Genomic DNA, 20,172 nt, shown 5'->3' on the forward strand with positions numbered 1-20,172 from the left:
ATCCAGTAACGTTCCCTGCACATCACAGGTGTTCAAGAAAATGTGTGGAATGAATTGCAGAACTAAACAATGTGGTGTCAGGTAGCACGTACAACTGATCTGAAATTTTACAAATGCTATCTTTTCATGCGAAGAGCTACAAAGCTAGTACAACGTGGACGTCTCTTTTCGTCCATTTTCGGTACCTGGTCAAAGAATTATACACGTACAAATACTCATTCTCAAATTGTGGTTTTTAGCTCATTTCATTTGCTGTCTGTACCTTTATTACCCATTCTCTTTGTTGCTGAATATCGAATAGTATAATAATCTTCCAAAGTTCTGCTTTTCAATAGGATGGGCATAGTTTCTAATGTTTCCTCTTTAACAACAAAAAAAAAAAATGAAGAAAAAGAAAATTATGGTTTCACCCAAAGCAAACTTTAAATGCCACATTTTTTACTAATAGATGATCAGAGATGACAGAAACACTAAAACAGAGAAATGTCGTTCAGTTAATGTGTTGGAGGTCTGAAGTTTAGATGTGCTATATGGTATGATTATGGCTTACTTCTTCCTTTAGCATTTATACTCCCATACTTGTTGAAATATTATTTCCCTTGGATTCAGCATATTTAGAACTAACCACTATGATGCTGAAGCAATAAAACCCAGCCGCATTGAAATAATTATCTATTTCAGGGACCTGTTGGCAAAATGTATACTACATCTCACACACACACACACAAAATCTCCATGAACAAAATATAAAGTGGTGTGGGGGGTGGGTGGGGAGAATGAGCAATTCTAAAATCAGAAGGTATCAAATTAGCAATGTTAGATTAAGTTATCATGAGAGGGAATGTGGTTTGTCCTGAGCACAAAATTGATTTAGAACAGCGTTCATTTACCCATTTGGTTGCTTAAGCCTTAAAAGCATCAAATAGTGCCTTGAATACAGAAGGAAATGCTATGCAGTCCCACTAGCCTGATGAAAGAGAGAACCAGAAAAATAAGGTGATTGGCGGTCTCTAATAATATGGAGGTATGGTTAGATCATGAAGGTCCCAGAGTGTTGGAAAAATTCATGGGAAAAGGGAGAAGTTAGAATACATTTTATCATTGAATGGATCATGACAACTCATTATCTGGGTTTTGACTTCTCTCAGTGCTAGTTGTTTTAAGGGTCTATAATTCTAAGTTTTCACAAATGATTACTGATCCTTCCCCAGATCAACTCTTGAGAAACAGATGTACTCGATACAGTCTTGAATATTACCTGTTCAGCTGAGAGAGGGCTTTTTCTGGAGACTGTCTTAAGGATACACAGTCCTTCTGTTATTCCAGACTCTGGGTACTTATCCTGTGCTCAGCCACCTTCAGACGTCACCTGTACATCTGGACTTTATTGTATATGTTCTCAAATAATTACTCATACTGAATTTCTGAAGACCTTTATCATTATATCACATGCTGTCCTTTTCACGAAGATCCTCAGGAATTTTTGTTTCTCCCAAAGAAGATGACTATGTTTATTTTATTGATATAGTGAACTGTGAAACTTATGTGATAGAATGTGGACTCCTGGAAAGCTGATCGTAATCAGTAATGCTGACCAACTCCAGCAAATTAGCAAGACTCTAAGGCATGGGTTTCTGGATTAATCTCATTCTTAGAAGGCTCCATGTGTCCCTGAACCCCTGTTATCCCTCAACACTTTTCCCTTTTTTATCTAACTGTATCAGGTATAATTGTGTGATACTTTGAATACCAACTAACTAGAATTTAAATACAAACTTGAAACAAACAAAAAATACCAAAAAGGTAGAGACAGGTATATATGTACAGAAGTTAAGCTATTTTCTACAAAACATTTTTAATGTGACATTTCTATTCTAAAAACTATGAAGTTTATTTTTTTTCCACTCCTCCACAAAAGATTGGAAGAAAAAGTAACAAAAGTTTGCGTGCTTCTATCAATATTCTTGCATTTAGATGAATTATGAGATTTCCCTGAAAAATTAAAAGAACTCACCCATGAAAAGCAAATCAACACTTTTAAAGCTGGGTGTGACCCCTGAGAACATCTAGTTCAAAACACAAAAAGCTGAGGCACAGAGTAATTTAAATATGACCCCTGAAGGTCACCTGGATGAGAACCCAGGTCTCCTGTCCTGTGTAGTTCTGTGTTCACCCTCCTGGGAAAGTTTCTCTAAGGGCTTCCTCGGCTTGATTTTATACGAAGGTAGAATTGATTAAAAGTAATAGTAACAACGAATACCTATAGAGTTTGTTATGTGATAGTCAATGTTCTGAGTGTATTATATGTATGAACTAATTTGATCCTCGCCACAGTCCCATGAAATAGAATCTATAATCAGCCCCATTTTATACACAGGATAATTGAAGCTTAAGATCACACAGGTAGCTGGTAGAGCTGGGATTCAAATACAGGTGGTTCATTCAACTGATCCTGCTGTTACGTATCTGCTGTACATAATGCAGTCAAGCATAAACCTCAACTGAGATTATTTTTAAAACACCAGCACATGAAGTCAAACTGTCATGTGAAGCAAAAATGCACAATTATATGTGTAAATGTATATTCCATACAGTTTGCTATTTAGGTGCACACACCCAATATGCACGAGTCACCATATACAATATAGAGGACTGTGCTTTCTAGGAACTTTCCTCCTACCAGGACTGTACTCCATCCTGCCCCATACCCCTTTCTCTCCAAGACTTGGCAATTTGCCATACTTCTGAGACAGTGGGCCCTAGAAATGGCTCACAGCATTCCTGTGGTTATGAAACCTGGCTCCTGTCATCACTACTACCCACTAAGGAGGCCCCAAGCCCATGTATACAGAGACTGTAGTGCCTGAACACGGCTGGACCCACGCTGGCTTTGGATTCCCCAAAGGGTGCATGGAAAATCTGCTTAACATCAGGAAGTATGAAGAAATTAAGCCCCTGTAACCAATAACAGGTAGGAGGTGGGACAGAACCAGTGCTCATCCTTTGTCCCCATTAGGCACTGTTCCAAGATGCATATGGTCATTCTAGGGTCATCTGACACCACTGTTGAATAGCTGTGGTCAGCTCAAGAATGCACTATCTTGTATTTGCTCTCTCTCCTTCCTTAGATCATCCATTCTCTTTTGCCCTCACTCTTACCTTCCCTGGGATTGTAACACCCCTCAACCCCAATAAAGTGTTAGCACATAATCTCTTTGCCCTGTTTTCCAAGGAACCTGGGAGAAGACATGGGGGTATTACTTGAGATCGATGACTTCAGTATATAATAGTGCCATTAGTGGAATGCGGCCAGAGACATGAGAACAGTGGCCATCAAAATTCCTTATCCCTTCTCTATGATTCAATAGTACAAAAAGCAACTCAACACTTTAGCCTGCGTTTTGGGTACCATGGTGCTTCTGCAGAAGAAACAAAGCAACTATAAGTTTACCTGATAAAAAGAACCATTGTTTCAATGTTCTAGATCCAAAGCTGTATCTTTGACTTTTTATATTTAAGGGTTGTCTTTGGTAAGACTTGGGGAACCCTTCTAATTTAAATTGCTTTGTTCCTACGGACAGAATTAAATGAACCCATTCAAAGATCGAATTATATAGCTGCTGGAGGGTACATCTTATAGCCAATTCATTCTTGCAGGATTGCCAAAGAATGGAATTCTATTCAAAATTAGATCATTGGAGAGGCCAGACAAAGGCAATTTTATCACTGGGTACAGCTATATAGCATCAGACCTTAAAGACATTTGGGCCTAAATGGATTCTTCCACACTCAGTGATGCATATTTTGGAATATGGGCTGGGTACTGGTCTGAATTCTTTAGCAGGTACGATGATATTTTGGTTATGCCTGAGGCCCATCTGGGACAGAATACAAGTTAGTATCCTAAAGCTTTTTAATACAGAATATCAACTCTGGAATAGGCATTTTTAGCATTTAAGAGAGTAGCAGTTCTCTTTAATCAATAGTACAGAATAATAGGACCTCAGGGACTCAGCAGAGAATTCATCTGTGAATTTGAAATTGGGCATTTGCCAAAGGATGATGCAACTTGCCTAATATTTGAGAAAGATGGTTTAGAAGGCAAGTTAATGCTCCATTCCTCTGGCTTACTTAAGCTCCACTGTCATTAATTTGGAGTTTTATTAAGAAATAAATCTATATTATAGTACCTTAATATTCCACAGAAATCCTTCCAGTGAATTAGCATTTAATGCCACACGCTCAGAGTTTAGAGAACAGCATTAGAAAAGCAGCAGCCATCTGGGGGATGTTTCTGTGTCTTTTGCAAAATCATAGTTTAAAAATGTGGTTTACTCTGGTACCAAATCTCTTTGTTCATCTAGGTGAAAAAAACCCATCATGCTCAAGAGAAATGAAGTTATTTGACCTGCAACATTATTAATTTGTTATTATTATTATTTGCTTTGGTACGTGAAAAATCCAAAGCTAAACAAAGTGTTCAACTATAGTAATAAACATCTCAAGTAATTGCTAAAACATTTCTTCCCTTTCAGTTACTCTTGGCCTCTTCTTAAGATTTAACTGTCCTTTTGTGTAGTTTTAGTATTGAAGTAGTCCCAAATCTAAAAAGAGCTATATATAATAAACTAAATATGCAACAAAATTATTAAATAGTTACAGGAAGAGAATATTTACGTATATTATTGATGAAGCAGGGAATGGAATTATCAAGTTAAATCAAGCAAGTTTTAACATAATCGTATCAGCAAAACACACATGTGATGGAAAAAGAAAAGAACTGTCAAATACTCAGCATTTTAGTCCCCACCTCCTGTGTTTAACATTTCTTAAACTTGACTTCACCCCTGCATGGAAATTTTCCCTATAATGCCATCTTTTAAAAAGACCTAGTTTCTTCTCAGTATCTTCACTGAATACTTACAGATGAGGAATTTAAGTAGAAATACACCAAATGTTAATAATTAGTCAGTTATGGGGATAAAATTAAACTACCACCCACTTTAGGTTATTCCCAAATTTGTTTAACATCATTCGTTTTAAGAATTATTGAAACAGCCAAATAAGCTTTCATATTTATTATATCTTGGATGAAAACTTCCACTCTTAGACTATCTCTAAGTGATGTTAAACAACCAGACACTTCAATGTAAAAAGTCTGGGAGATTACTAAATTCATAAAGAAAAAGTAATAATCCAGTTGTCTGGTCAATGTTCAGTGGTTCTGTTAGTATCACAGAGTCAACCTCAGACAAGAGTATCTTCATAGGCAACTGCTCTCATGTCTCTTTTTCAAACTGGTTAAGAGTTCACATTGCTTACTCATGGAGTACGTATTTTGTGAAAAGTAGCATGCTATGAAAATTAGGCATATATAATAAATTACAGTCCTGAATCACATGGAAATACAGTAAAAAAGCTGGTTAAGAGGTGAACATTCCCACATCTTGTCTATGGTTATGAACATGAATAAATGGCAATCATAAGCAACTTTAAAATCCTGTTTCGGGGGGGAAGGGCAGTTATACCTGGGGGTTGACATCTTCTTTCCTGTGGTTAATTGCCAGGCTTCACCAGTATTTGAGTGTCCTGCCAGTCATTCTTAGTCCAGGGCACGTAACCTCTTCCCTCAGGTCAGGCTCCATGCCTCACCTGATCTCTTGTCTTCGGTCTGACCTGAATCCTAGACAGATTCCACCACTAGCCATTCCTAGACTTCTGTTTTGAATAGGGAACTTTTCTTTTTTGAATAAGGAACCACCAGATTCGACCCTATTTACCAAACTGGATTTGCTTTTAGATCTCCCTGAAACTGTATTCCTCTCTCAAAGTAAGATGGTTTTCTTAACCAGCAACACATTCCTGATCTTCCTTATCTACCCGTATCCCACAGATATCAATATACTCTTGGGGCATGAACTTTAGTGCTAGGAAATCAAATCTTTGGTTTCTGCTAGGAGGTCCCTTCATGTTTTCAACTCTCAATAATTCACAAGAATTATACCTGAGATAATCAGTGATAAAAACATAAATACCAGCTTAGTATCACACTCATTATTACCTACTACTTAAGCCCAGGATATATTATTGTCATATCTTACATGTCATTAACTATATTATATCCATCCAATTAGAGTTAAATCTGACAGCTGTATGAACTCAAATTTTTAAATTTATAAGGATCATAATGTACGAATAATATATTCTTCCAAATATAACAGTGAGTTAAAGTATTATCATTTGTTTCTTCTAAATAGATTCTTCATGACATTATAAATTCATTTTAACAGTAATTTTTTTTTAACTAAAGCCATGATGGGTATTTTTTCCCTGGGATGTTCTAATCAATTTTCCTATGAACTAGTGTCATGAAAATAATATCTAAGCTTAACAGGGTTCATAACAAAGGAAAATGGTTGTAATGCTAGATCAAGATGGGTTTTTTTGTTAGACAACGTTCCAAGTGCTCAGTTATTCAAAACATTAAGAGATAGAAGTAATCATCAAGTTGTTCCCTGTAATGAAATGCTGAAATCGACATTAAAATTGTGGAACAGCCTCTCTGATTACTAACTAGGGGTATTACGAGCACAATGGGAAAGCAGGCTTCCTTCCAATCTCATCAGCAATGCCATTTGTCGTGTCTCTTTTCGAGTAACAAGACTCGTATTCAAGAAACATCAAGAGGGATGAGGCCAGAATGCTGTACTGAAAGACCCTTAGCTGAAAGGTAATCAGCTAAACGGCTGGCCTTTGACCCCAGCCCAGCATGCAGCCCAGGGTTCACATGTAGGATAACATTTCAATTATGAGTCATTGGAATGGCAAGAACAAATCTGCATCAAGGAACGGGCACCGAAGGGACCAATTGCATTAGAGCTACAAACTCGTAGAAAGATTGCAAGACCTTTTATTACAAAAGAATCCAAGATGTTGGGTCTAACAAAGGTAAATGTCACAAGAAACCGAAACTCAGACCCAGACAAATACACACATATATATATAGTTTTACCTTGCTGCGTTGGGATCCTGTGACCTTAAGGAAGGATGAGGACAAGAAGCAAAATAGCAATAAACAATTGCTCGGAAGACAACTGATAGACCATAAATGGTGTGCACTTCAGAAAAAAACAGTATTATTTGCTGCTCAGAGCTCATTCGAATTTACCTCAGTTTCTTATCAATAAAGATGGATTTGAGAACAGAACACACATACTTTAGAAAAGATTATAGTGTCATGTAGGAAAATTAATCTTACAGCATCTTAGTCAGCAACAGTCACAGGGTATTCTCAGATTAGTTTTCGTACTTTCTACACATTGACTTCAATGCTGCAGAGATGCTGTACCGAATTGTTTCTGGAAGGGACACTACTCTTTGTCCACCCCTCAACCTCTACCTTTTTATGGGACCACTGTAATTAAGGACCGACTGCTGGCTACTAATCTGTTTACAGACTTCTGGCTCGAAATCCAGGTATGTAATAGGAAAAAACAAATAATGTAATCTGTTTCTTTCCACTTCATTTTTTTTTTTGAAAATTCTATAAAGAAAAAAAAAAGAAAAAGAAAAAAAAAAGAAACAAAGAGAAGGGGTGGTTAGCAACAACTCCTTTTTTTTTTTCCATAGAACACAAAAGTCAAGTCTAAATAAAGGGGGAAAATAATACTGACTTCCCTTCTGGCTAACTGATATTGAGCAGTCTTTCTAATTTTCTGGATATTTACAAGCTGAGAACATTGAGAAAATAATCATAGAATAGAACGTAGCCCTAGGAATATACGCATTCCTACCTCATGCAAGCAAACTGCGTTCTGCACCACCATCTACATATGATCAGGAAATGAGTGACCTAATTGGGTTGAAGTCAAAAGAGGCTGAATCTTTTAGGAGTTCTTCAATTCAGAAGAAAATATCAAACCAAGGGTTTAATTAAAAACTCGATGTCATGTTGCTCTTCAGTGAGTATTTTCCTCACATGTCCGTTGGAAATTTCAGATCCCAACATTCACTGAGATGAGAACAATTTGAAGTGATCTCATCTCGGAAGGTTCTCAGGAACACTCATTCTGAACATATGGGTTTTATTGGATTATTTCATTACTCTACGTTCCTTGGTCTTAACTTTAGCAAATGTTAGGACTCAGATCTGTCTATCCAGCTTCTGACATGCAGTTCCTTGACACAATAAGCTGCAATAAGCCATGAAGCAAGAAACATAAATGTCAGTTATAAGCTATGAAACAATGTTTCAAAGTAGAAAAAAAAAGACAAATCTAGAAAGATCCATCTTACTTCAAAACTCTTCACTTCTTCTTCACCATCATCATCTTCCTCATCATGACAACTCTGATACATGGAAAACATTAAAAAAAAGTCAGCAGGATTAGAATATGTTGAGGCAGGAGGTACAAAAGAATGTTGTGTAGAACACCAAATCACTGGTATTAATTTATCATTGACATTGTTTTTAAATGGATGTGTCAGATACAGTAAACGTGGACGGCATGACCAATGAATTCATGACCTACAAGAAAATGATACTGTGCTTTTACAAAATCAAAATATTAAATTGCCAATTTAAGTAATACAGATACATGCAATAATTGTGAATAAAATTAACAGAAAACATGTCCATTATCAAAGTGCATCTTGTAATCCTTTAAATTCATTTTTATTGTAATTGATCCAAAAGAGGAAATGAAATTTTAGCTGCTACTAATATTACTCTTTAATAGAAAAATAAGTAAACTATTCTATTATTTTGAGTTATTTCCCCAGAAATGATAAAGGAGGTACAGTAATCCATGCATACATTTTAATCTAATTCCCACAGCTAAAATTTTTGTTTGATAAACTGTGTGAGGACACAGCGTGTATGCTTCAAATCCTAATGCTGCCAATTATTAGCTGTTTAGCTTAGGGCAAGTTCCCTTACCTCTCTGGGTCTCCCTTTCCTCATATTTAAGATGGGAATAAGAAAAAGACGACCAGAGTTCCTGAGAAGATTATACGAATTAACATATGCTAATGGTTTCCCACTTAGAAATAAGTGTCTGAAAATAATAAGCATTTAATACATCTCAACTGCTACTATTATTATGGTTGACCAAAGGAAGCTGTCACTAGCCAATAACTATGGCAGGTGAAAAACCTTGAGTTCTTCAATGTTAGATCGTTCCAGCCTTTCTAAAGATTCCTTACGGTCGGCAAGCACTCAGTGTATCAGTGAAGTGAATGGTGGCAAGTAATTAAATATAAGCTACAAATCAGAAAAATGCTTTCAATTCAATGATTGCCTGTATTTTGAGTAGAGAGATGAAGAGGGGGTGGGAGAGAAGGCATAGAATGTGATCCTCCTACCCACACAATAATATTCTGTTGTTCATTCAACAAATATTGACTCTCACCCTTTCCAATTCAGAATAAGACTGACAACATGCTTTGCCAAGGAGAAAATAAAGGGCACACAGACCTGTGACAATTTTGCTCTTTGGAAAAGGTGTTCAGTAGTGTGCTGCCCCCAGAAACAAAGAAGTGAATTATTTATTCAGAGGGTGGGGGATTATCTGCTAGGTGCTAATGCCACCTTGGCTCCCAGGTAATCAGTTCACCAGGAATTTTAAAAATAAGAACCCATGATGACTTTAGCAAAACATATCTGCAAGGCAAATCTGTGGTCATCCATAACTACTATGTATCTCATGTTAAATACAGAGGACTTTTGGCCTATCTGCCCTCTAAGATTACCAATGTAATATTTCACTCTTCTGCATTAATTAGAAGTGAAGCATGGGGTGCCTGGGTGGCTCAGTCAGTTAAGTGTCTGACTTCAGCTCAGATCATGATCTCGCAGCCCGTGGGTCTGAGCCCCACGCGGGGCTCTGTGCTGACAGCTCAAAGCCTGGAGCCTGCTTTGGATTCTGTACCTCCTTGTCTCTGTGCCTCTCCCCCACTTGCACTCTGTCTCTCTCTCAAAAATAAATAAACATTAAAAAATTAAAAAAAAAAAAAGAGAAGTGAAGCACAGGGATTTTAGCAAGTAACAAGCATGTTTACTATTTAAGCAAATTAGAACACTAATATGAAATGTCTCCTAATGGATAATTTTAAATTATCTCCTATATGTTTTATTACCTTTAAAAATAGCAAGAAGAAAAAAAAATAGCAAGAAGAAACAAGTTACAAAAAAAAAGGTTATTTATTTATTTACTTATTTATTTTGAGAGAGAGAGAGTGCAAGTGAGCATGGGAGGGTCAGAGAGCAAGGGAGAGAGGTATCCCAAGCAGGCTCTGTACCGCCAGCCCAGAGCCCAATGTAGGGCTCGAACCCACACCCCGTGAGATCATGACTTGGGCCGACACCAAGAGTCAGACATTCAACCGACTGAGCCACCCAAGTGCCCCTTGAAATCAAGAATATATTCAGAAAAATCGTCATTTTAGGTTATAATGATATATGCTTTTAAGCTATAAATGTCATAGGATATGCTTGCTTTTAGAATTCCTTCAGGAATTTAGAGCTCTAGGTGACAGATTTTTTTTTACAAAAGTTTTTAAGTAAAATAGCTACTTAATAAATCTTTCCATGAAAATTTAGTGAGATTTGCTCCAATCAGGTTAAAATTTGTGATTTTTAGGACCTATTAAGCCTCAAATTGGAATATACATCAAACCTATAAACGACTTTGAACTTCTATTGATTGCATACGTTGAGGGTATGCTGAGACCACAAGAAAACTACAACAGATCTGCAATTTTTTAATGTATTGGGAAGAAAACAAAGGATTCACATGTATACGAGATACATTTTTCAGTAGCAAATGGCATCTGTGTGAATATAGGGTAAGTAAATAGAGTTCTATTAGATGGTCCTAACACACAGGATTTAGCTTTCTGCACCAAAATGACAAATTCTAGGCAAGGAGTGATACCATATGCCAGGAAGGAAACAGTGAATAAAATCCATACATAAAGGAGCAGAAGTGTGGAATAAGGGACTTTGGAATTAAAAAAAAAAAAAAGAGAGAAAACTAAACTGGAGGATACTTTGGGCCATTCCAGCAACCAGATCGAAATTCACAATTGGTGATGAGAATGCATAAGCAGTAAGTAGGGCACTTCACATGGCCAGCATCTGCTGGGAATTTCTTTCTGCAAAGCAAGTATATTTCACACATTGTTAAGTTGCCCTTCTGACTGTGTCATGCCTCAGAAGATGGAGGAGGCAAAAACCAGAAATTTTTAGCATGCATGTAAATCTAAAAGCTAATGGGTGAGGGGTGCCTGGGGGGCTCAGTCAGTTAAGCGTCCGACTTCAGCTCAGGTCATGATCTCACGGCTCATGAGTTCGAGCCCCATGTTGGGCACTGTGCTGCCAGCTCAAAGACTGGAGTCTGCTTCAGATTCTGTGTCTCCCCTCTCTCTCTCTAACCGTCCCCTCCCCTCCACTCTCTGTCTCAAAAACAAATAAACATTAAAACAAAAAAATTTTAGGGGCGCCTGGGTGGCGCAGTCGGTTAAGCATCCGACTTCAGCCAGGTCACGATCTCGCGGTCCGGGAGTTCGAGCCCCGCGTCAGGCTCTGGGCTGATGGCTCGGAGCCTGGAGCCTGTTTCCGATTCTGTGTCTCCCTCTCTCTCTGCCCCTGCCCCGTTCATGCTCTGTCTCTCTCTGTCCCAAAAATAAATAAAAATGTTGAAAAAAAAATTAAAAAAAAAATTTTTAAAGCCAATGACTGAGATCAAAGTGAGAGAAATCTCCTAAGAAAGTGACCCTGGCCTTTGATAATTTTAACCTACAAAGGATAGAACATTGGGCATAACTAGTATCCTAAATATTTTATTATGTTAGTAAGAGAAGGACGAGAAAACGATTTTCTCAGCCTGAAGCCAAAATAGTGGAAACACTGTTGAGTAAATAACTTATGATGGCATCATTCTAGATACTTCCATATTGTTATCTTGTTCAAATTGGTAGGGGCATCCCATTAGAATGAAACAGCTTCAGACTGTTGCAGAGAGAGACTGGGTAGTAAAGAAGCATTCTGAGACTCAAGCAGGGGTGGTCATGATGACGACAATGGGGATGGCAACAGTAAGCTAATGTGGATGCACTAGAAATTCTCTGACACGCTTTTAAAGGGGTGCTATACATGACAGAAGTAGACGGTTGGAGACACAGGAAAAGGATATTAATCTCAAGTTTAAAATAAAGTGTGGCTTGAAAACAATACAAAGATTTAAAATGATTTTTTTAAGATCTAGAGGAAGCAAAGAGAATAAGGGACAGTAAGAACAGGATTTAGAGCAGATGTAATAATAATAATAAAAAAGAAGAGTAGAGCTATTCATCAGCTATTTGCTTCAGATTATACCATGAAAGAGAAGTGATTTTTAAATACAGACATTATCTAGCCAAGAGAAATGACAATTAAGACCCCAATGAAAGACCATTTTATTCCCATTTGGTTGGCAAAAATTGAGAAATCCTATAATATCAAATACTAGAAAGATATGGATCATCAGAATGTCTCTTAAACATTGATGGTAAGAATGTAATTTCATGCAATAAACTTTGAAAAAGAGTTTGCCATTTTTTCCTTAAGCTGAACATTCTTATACCCTATACCCTACATCCCTTGTACAAGAGAAGAAATGGGGGCACCTGGGTGGCTCAGTTGGTTAAGTGTCTGACTCTTGATTTTGGCTCAGGTCAAAATCAAGCCCTCTGGGATCAAGCCCTCTGTCAGGCTCTGTGCTGATGGCAGGGAGCCTGCCTGGGATTCTCTTCCTCTCTCTCTGTTCCTCCCCCATGCTCACTCACTCTCTCAAAAATAAACAAAAATTAAAAAACATATAAATGAATAAAAAGAGGCCATTTTGAGCCCTTTTCATGTTAGCAAAAACATAGATTCAACATAAAAGGTTATCAACAGAAAAGTAAATAAATAAGCTAGGGTGTAATTGCCCAATGGAATATAATGAAATAGTAAAATCAAATGAACTCCGGCAACACATAGAAGGGTTGATGAATCTTAGAAAACAGTATTAAGGAAAACAAGTACCAAGAAATTATATATAGCATACTGCCCTTTTAAAAGTTAAAAACAACTAAAATTAAAAACACATATAATTATATGTATAATTATAATATATACACATTTGCATACATGTGATGTGTATGTATTAACAAATAGGTATGATAAGGGAAAATGACATAAAAGGAGAGCAAGGGTACTGGAACACAAAATTCAGGATGATGGTTTCCTTGTATGTGGGAACAAGGTATGGGTTAAGGGGGAAGATCACATGACTACGTGTAAGTTAGTATGAAGGTCTTAACTTTTCTTGCGTGTGGTGCATTTATGGGTATTTGCTACATTACTAGAAATGACTACGTAACTAACTCAGTAAAAGTAGGCCACTATAATGGGCCAATGGTAAGGGTCTAACATGGAATCCATTGTTACGATTAACCCAGTTCTGTGTTCCTATGGTTAAAATATCAAAACTGAAAATAAAAACCTAATTGATATGTAAGCAGTGCCTTCAAAAGATCCTGCAATGGTGAAAGAAGACATGAAGGCATAAGTCTCTTAAGGTGAGTTCAACTTTTAAGACTCAAGGCAAAAATAGACATTATGTGAATGCAAAATGATTACTGGTAAACTCTAAGAAACCATGAAGGCCAAGAGGAAGTTTTGGACTCTGGGATGCTGATTTATTTTTCTTTTCTTTTCTTCTCTTTCCTTTTCTTTTTTCTTTTTTTCAGGCTCCATATTTAGCATGGAGCCCTGACATGGGATTTGATCCCATGACTCTGAGGTCATGACCTGAGCTGAAATCAAGAGTTGGACGCTTAACCTACTGAGCCACCAAGGTGCCCCTTTATTAAAAAACAAACAAACAAAAAAAAAAAAACAAAAAAAAAAAACCAAGACAATCTTCTTAATGCTTCCTCAAATCATGAAAAAAAATAAACATATTACCCTATTTCTTTATCTTAATGAGGTTGCAGTGGGGAAATTAAATATGAAGAGCAAATAAGTATTCAAATTAAGAAAACTTGATAATTCCAAGGTCTGTATTTGGCTCACTTTAGAAATTCTCTCCTCATGTTTTCATATTTAGTTTAGGGACTTTGTGGTCATTGGATTTTCCCCCAAAAGCAGTCTCCCCAAAGGACTAATTCCTTAATTCTCAATTTTTGGTCTATACCTGTGAATGTATCTAAAAATGATGAAGTCAAGCTTTTACTTTTCGCAGATGACATGATATTATACATGGAAAACCCGACAGACTCCACCAAAAGTCTGCTAGAACTGATACATGAATTCAGCAAAGTCGCAGGATACAAAATTAATGTAGAGAAATCAGTTGCATTCTTATACACTAATAATGAAGCAACAGAGAGACAAATAAAGAAACTGATCCCATTCACAACTGCACCAAGAATCATAAAATACCTAGGAATAAACCTAACCAAAGATGTAAAAGATCTGTATGCTCAAACTATAGAAAGCTTGTGAAGGAAATTGAAGAAGATACAAAGAAATGGAAAAACATTCCATGCTCATGGATTGGAAGAATAAATACTGTTAAAATGTCAATACTACCCAAAGCTATCTACACATTCAGTGCAATCCCAATCAAAATTGCACCAGCATTCTTCTCGAAGCTAGAACAAGCAATCCTAAAATGTGTGTGGAACCACAAAAGACCCTGAACAGCCAAAGTAATATTGAAGGAGAAGACCAAAGCGGGAGGCATCACAATCCCAGACTTTAGCCTCTACTACAAAGCTGTCATCATCAAGACAGCATGGTATTGGCACAAAAACAGACACATAGACCAGTGGAATAGAATAGAGACTCCAGAACTGGACCCACAAAAGTATGGCCAACTAATCTTTGACAAAGCAGGAAAGAATATCCAATGGAAAAAAGACAGTCTCTTTAACAAATGATGCTGGGAGAGCTGGACAGCAACATGCAGAAGAATGAAACTAGACCACTTTCTTACACCATTCACAAAAATAAACTCAAAATGGATAAAGGACCTGAATGTGAGACAGGAAACCATCAAAACCCTAGAGGACAAAGCAGGAAAAAACCTCTCTGACCTCAGCCGCAGCAATTTCTTACTTGAAACATCTCCAAAGACAAGGGAATTAAATGCAAAAATGAACTATTGGGACCTCATGAAGATAAAAAGCTTCTGCACTGCAAAGGAAACAATCAACAAAACTAAAAGGCAACCCACAGGATGGGAAAAGATATTTGCAAATGACATATCGGACAAAGGGCTAGTATCCTAAATCTATAAAGAACTCACCAAACTCCACACCCGAAAAACAAATAATCCAGTGAAGAAATGGGTAGAAGACATGAATAGACACTTCTCTAAAGAAGACATCCAGATGCCCACAGGCACATGAAAAGATGCTCAATGTTGCTCCTCATCAGGGAAATACAAATCAAAACCACAGAGATATCACCTCACGCCAGTCAGAGTGGCCAAAATGAACAAATCAGGAGACTATAGATGCTGGAGAGGACGTGGAGAAACAGGAACCCTCTTGCACTGTTGGTGGGAATGCAAACTGGTGCAGCCGCTCTGGAAAACAGTGTGGAGGTTCCTCAAAAAATTAAAAACAGATCTACCCTATGACCCAGCAATAGCACTGCTTGGAATTTACCCAAGGGATACAGGAGTGCTGATGCATAGGGGCACTTGTACCCCAATGTTGATAGTAGCACTTTCAACAATAGCCAAACTATGGAAAGAGCCTAAATGTCCATCAACTGATGAATGGATAAAGAAATTGTGGTTTATATACACAATGGAATACTACGTGGCAATGAGAAAGAATGAAATCTGGCCATTTGCAGCAACGTGGATGGAACTGGAGAGTGTGATGCTAAGTGAAATAAGCCATACAGAGAAAGACAGATACCATATGGTTTCACTCTCATGTGGATCCTGAGAAACTTAACAGAAGACCATGAGGGAGGGGAAGGAAAAAAAAGTTAGAGAGGGAGACTCTTAAAAACTGAGAATAAACTGAGGGTTGATGGGGGGCAGGAGGGAGGCGAAAGTCAGTGATGGGCATTGAGGAGGGCACCTGTTGGGATGAGTACTGGGGGTTGTATGGAAACCAATTTGACAATAAATTTCATATTAAAAAAATTAAAAATAAAAATAAAAAAATAAAAATACTTTTATTAACCACATAGCTAAAAATAGAAAGGAATAATGACCATAATGCCCATAACAGCAAAGCCTAAAGATATACTGCTTTCTGCAAAAAATAGGCAAATTCACAGCACTTAAAAAAATAGTCTTCTCTTTGAACTATTCCCTACATGCACATGCACAATTTTCAGAGGGATTATGAGTAAAGTGACTCTACATTTGTACTTCATAATGCTGATTGAACTAATAGTCATCTGTTTATTCCATTTTTTTTCATCATGATAAGTGCACTCCTTAATCCCCATCACCCATTTCACCCATTCCTGTCACCCACCTCCCCTCTGGTAAGCATCAGTTTGTTTTCTATAGTTAAGAGTCTGTTTCTTGGTTTGTCTGTCTCTTTTTTCCTTTGTTTCTTTGTTTAGTTTCTTAAATTCCACATATGAGTGAAATCATATGGTATTTATCTTTGTCTGACTTATTTCACTTAGGATTATAGTCTATAACTTCATCCATGTTGTCGCAAATGGCAAGATTTCACTGTCTTTTATGGCTGAACAATATTCCATTGTGTATATACACCACATCTTCTTTATCCAATCATCTATCGATGGACACTTGGGCTGCTTCCATACTTTGACTGTTGTAAATAATGCTGCTATATATACACATAAGGATGCATGTATCCCTTTGAATTATTATTTTCATTTTTTTTGGTAAATATCTAGTAGCATAATTCCTGGATCATAGTACCTTATTTTTAATTTTTTGAGGGGCCTCCATACTGTTTTCCACAGAGGTTACCTCAGTTTCTGGGATGAGGATTTTCAAAATGAAGAAAGGCAACCTCCAGAGACTCCAGTTTGATATGAATCATCAAAACTAGCCACTAAGATAAACACAGGGAAACCACATTTAACAAGCTTGTGGCCGGCATGCTTGCAAAGAGCTATTTAACACTGAATGATAGAGCTGAACTTTAAAAATATTTTGGCTTTGGACTATGGTCTGACTCTAATTAAAGAAATGATCACGTATGTTAAAAATTATAAAATTTAGGGGTGCCTGGGTGGCTCAGTCAAATAAGCCTCTAACTCTTGATTTTGGCTCAGGTCATGATCTCGCAGTTTATGGGTTTGATCCCTGCATCTGTCAGTGCAGAGCCTGCTTGGGATTCTGTCTCTCTCTCCCTCTCTCTCTGCCCCTCCCCCCTCTCTCTCTCAAAATAACTTAAAAAATTATAAGAATTAAAAATACATCAAATGTCAGGGGCTCTTGGGTGGCTCAGTCAGTTAAGTGTCCAACTTCAACTCAGGTCACGATTGCACCATTTGTGAGTTCGAGCCCCGCATCAAGCTCTGTGCTGACAGCTCGGAGCCTGGAACCTGCTTCTGATTCCGTGTCTCCCTAACGCTGCTCCTCCCCTGTTCATACTCTGTCTCTCTCTCTGTCTCTCTCTCTCTCTACCTTAGTTCTCCATAATATGGTGCTAGCACCACCCATGGCCCCTCACAATAATCTTCTGGAACTGTTCTCACCACGGTCACATGATGCCCATGCAATAAATCCTAGAGAAGATTCAATTCTTACCTTATTCGTCCCTATTCCTAGCAGCATATGATCCTGTTGACTACTCCCTTAGGTCCACAGCTCCTACATATGCTCATGCTTAAGATTCTCCACCTGCCTTTTTTATAACGGGTTTCTTTTCTTCTAAAAGGAGAAACACGGGGCGCCTGGGTGGCGCAGTCGGGTAAGCGTCCGACTTCAGCCAGGTCACGATCTCGCGGTCCATGAGTTCGAGCCCCGCGTCGGGCTCTGGGCTGATGGCTCGGAGCCTGGAGCCTGTTTCCAATTCTGTGTCTCCCTCTCTCTCTCTGCCCCTCCCTCGTTCATGCTCTGTCTCTCTCTGTCCCAAGAATAAATAAACGTTGATTGATAGATAAATAAATAAATAAATAAATAAATAAATAAATAAATAAAAGGAGAAACATAAACCCATGTCTTTAGAGGCGCAGCCGCAGGCCTTCCCCTCTACAGAGGGGAAGAGACGCCTTCTCTTTCTGGGCAAGACCATCCATGTCTATGACCTCAATTCCCTTCGAATGCTGGTAAATCCCAAATCTGTATGTATAAGCCATCCCTGATATACTGAATGTCAGGCACGAATGCCTCATCACATGTCTGACATCTCCACGTGGCTGTCTCACAGGCATTTTTTTTCAATATATGAAATTTATTGTCAAATTGGTTTCCATACAACACCCAGTGCTCATCCCAAAAGGTGCCTTCCTCAATACCCATCACCTACCTTCCCCTCCCTCCCACCCCCCATCAACCCTCAGTTTGTTCTCAGTACACAAGCATTTTTAACTAACAAGTCCACAATGTAATAGGTCATCTTTCCTCTTCACTCCAGGCCCGCAATTCTTCGGGGCTCCCCATCTCAGTATCGGGTACCACCATCTACCCAACTGCCCACGTGAGAAGCTTCACAGACACTCTGACTCCTCTTTTAATTCACCCCTTCATTCACCCTCCTACTGTGAGATATAAATGAAACAAAGACTCAGTAAATACTGTTACTATTTTCACATGATCCACTTGTCACTGGACAATCACGGACTCCCTTAAACCTTAGACTAAGCGGGCCTCCCAACTACACAACCAGCTCCTGTACCACTAACAGCTCTGCTACCACTGAACTCGACACAGCTTTTTGCGATCACTTGCTTGCATTTTGTTTTCTCTCCCTCAGACTATCAACTTCAGGAAGGGTGTATGCATTTTCTTCTTATTGGCCATGTCATCGACAATACCTTGATGCCCAGTGAATATTTGTTGAATGAATGAATGAATGAATGAATGAATGAGTGAATGTTTGGAAAATTAGCTCCCGGTAAATAAAATGTGAACAGGGAAACAATGGTTACCTGTCAAGGAAGTTTGAACAGAGATTCATTCAGCAAGTGGAAAATTAAGATTAATGCCTCTTCAGGCTTCAGGATTTAACAGTATTTTATCTAGACCCCAAAATACATAGATTTTTATCCTTATGTCAGATGAAAGTGATTTCTCTTTATTCAAATTAAACATTAAAGTCAAGATGGATTCATTTACCTTTGCCATAATATCTGCATAAGCCATATATAAAAAATCTTCCTCCAGTTTGCTATGAAAAACAAGAACAACACATGAGTTTTTAAGTGGGAGGCTTGTCATGAGCAGAACTACCATCATGGTAAAATAACCTTTAGTTTTCAACCAGTATGCCCTTTTAAAATGAAATAAACACAAAACCTAGGCAAAGTCATCATTCAGAAATATTGTAGAATCAGCAAAGATCTCAGACCTACACGGCTGTCCCTGTCCCGCCTTACCTTCCAGAAGAGGCCTTCAAATCTCACAAAATAAATGGTCTATTGACTTACACACAATGTATAGCTTTCATTTTCTTGAAACTACAGAAGCTGAAACAAGCAAATTTAAATGAGGTAGGGGCTTTGACAGCAGAAGCGATACTTGACATTGGATGGAAAGACTCCCCAAATTCTTATGCTACTATATTGCCCCAAAAATACAATGGTCATAGTGATTCTCAAAAATTAAGAAATATGTTTACTAATCCTTTTCTTACAGCGTATGGAAATCATTAATTCATGAAGAAAGGTTTCCATCAAAAATTACCTAATATTTGCAAAGCTATTTCAGCAGTTCAAAGCTTCAGCCATCAGAAAAATTCACTTATGAAAATACCTCATTACCTGACAAGGCCAGACAGAGGGTTGCTCTATGCTTAGGAATGAGATGATTTTGTTAGTTAGGAAATAATAAGAGAGAGAGAGAGACATCGTGAGAGAAGAATGGATCACATTGGCTAAGGGGGAGAAATGTGCATTATTATGGCATGCATAGAGGTCACATGAATTTATCTAGACTCTGAAAAGACTCGGGCGGGAAGGATCGATAATTAAAT

At 37.9% G+C, this 20,172-nt stretch overlaps 1 protein-coding gene across 1 annotated transcript in view; it reads right to left on the bottom strand.

The window, feature by feature from the left end:
• Nucleotides 1–20,172, bottom strand: part of RYR2 (ryanodine receptor 2) — a 756,803-nt gene that overhangs the window by 84,138 nt on the left and 652,493 nt on the right. Inside the window, exons 79-80 of the mRNA XM_047824653.1 lie at nucleotides 19,317–19,368; nucleotides 8,296–8,349 (exon numbers count right to left, since the gene is read on the bottom strand). Of these exons, the coding sequence (XP_047680609.1) occupies nucleotides 8,296–8,349; nucleotides 19,317–19,368 (106 nt within the window). The remainder of the gene's footprint in view (nucleotides 1–8,295; nucleotides 8,350–19,316; nucleotides 19,369–20,172) is intronic.

The sequence above is a fragment of the Prionailurus viverrinus genome, chromosome D2 (assembly GCF_022837055.1).
Source record: "Prionailurus viverrinus isolate Anna chromosome D2, UM_Priviv_1.0, whole genome shotgun sequence".
Classification (NCBI taxonomy): domain Eukaryota; kingdom Metazoa; phylum Chordata; class Mammalia; order Carnivora; family Felidae; genus Prionailurus; species Prionailurus viverrinus.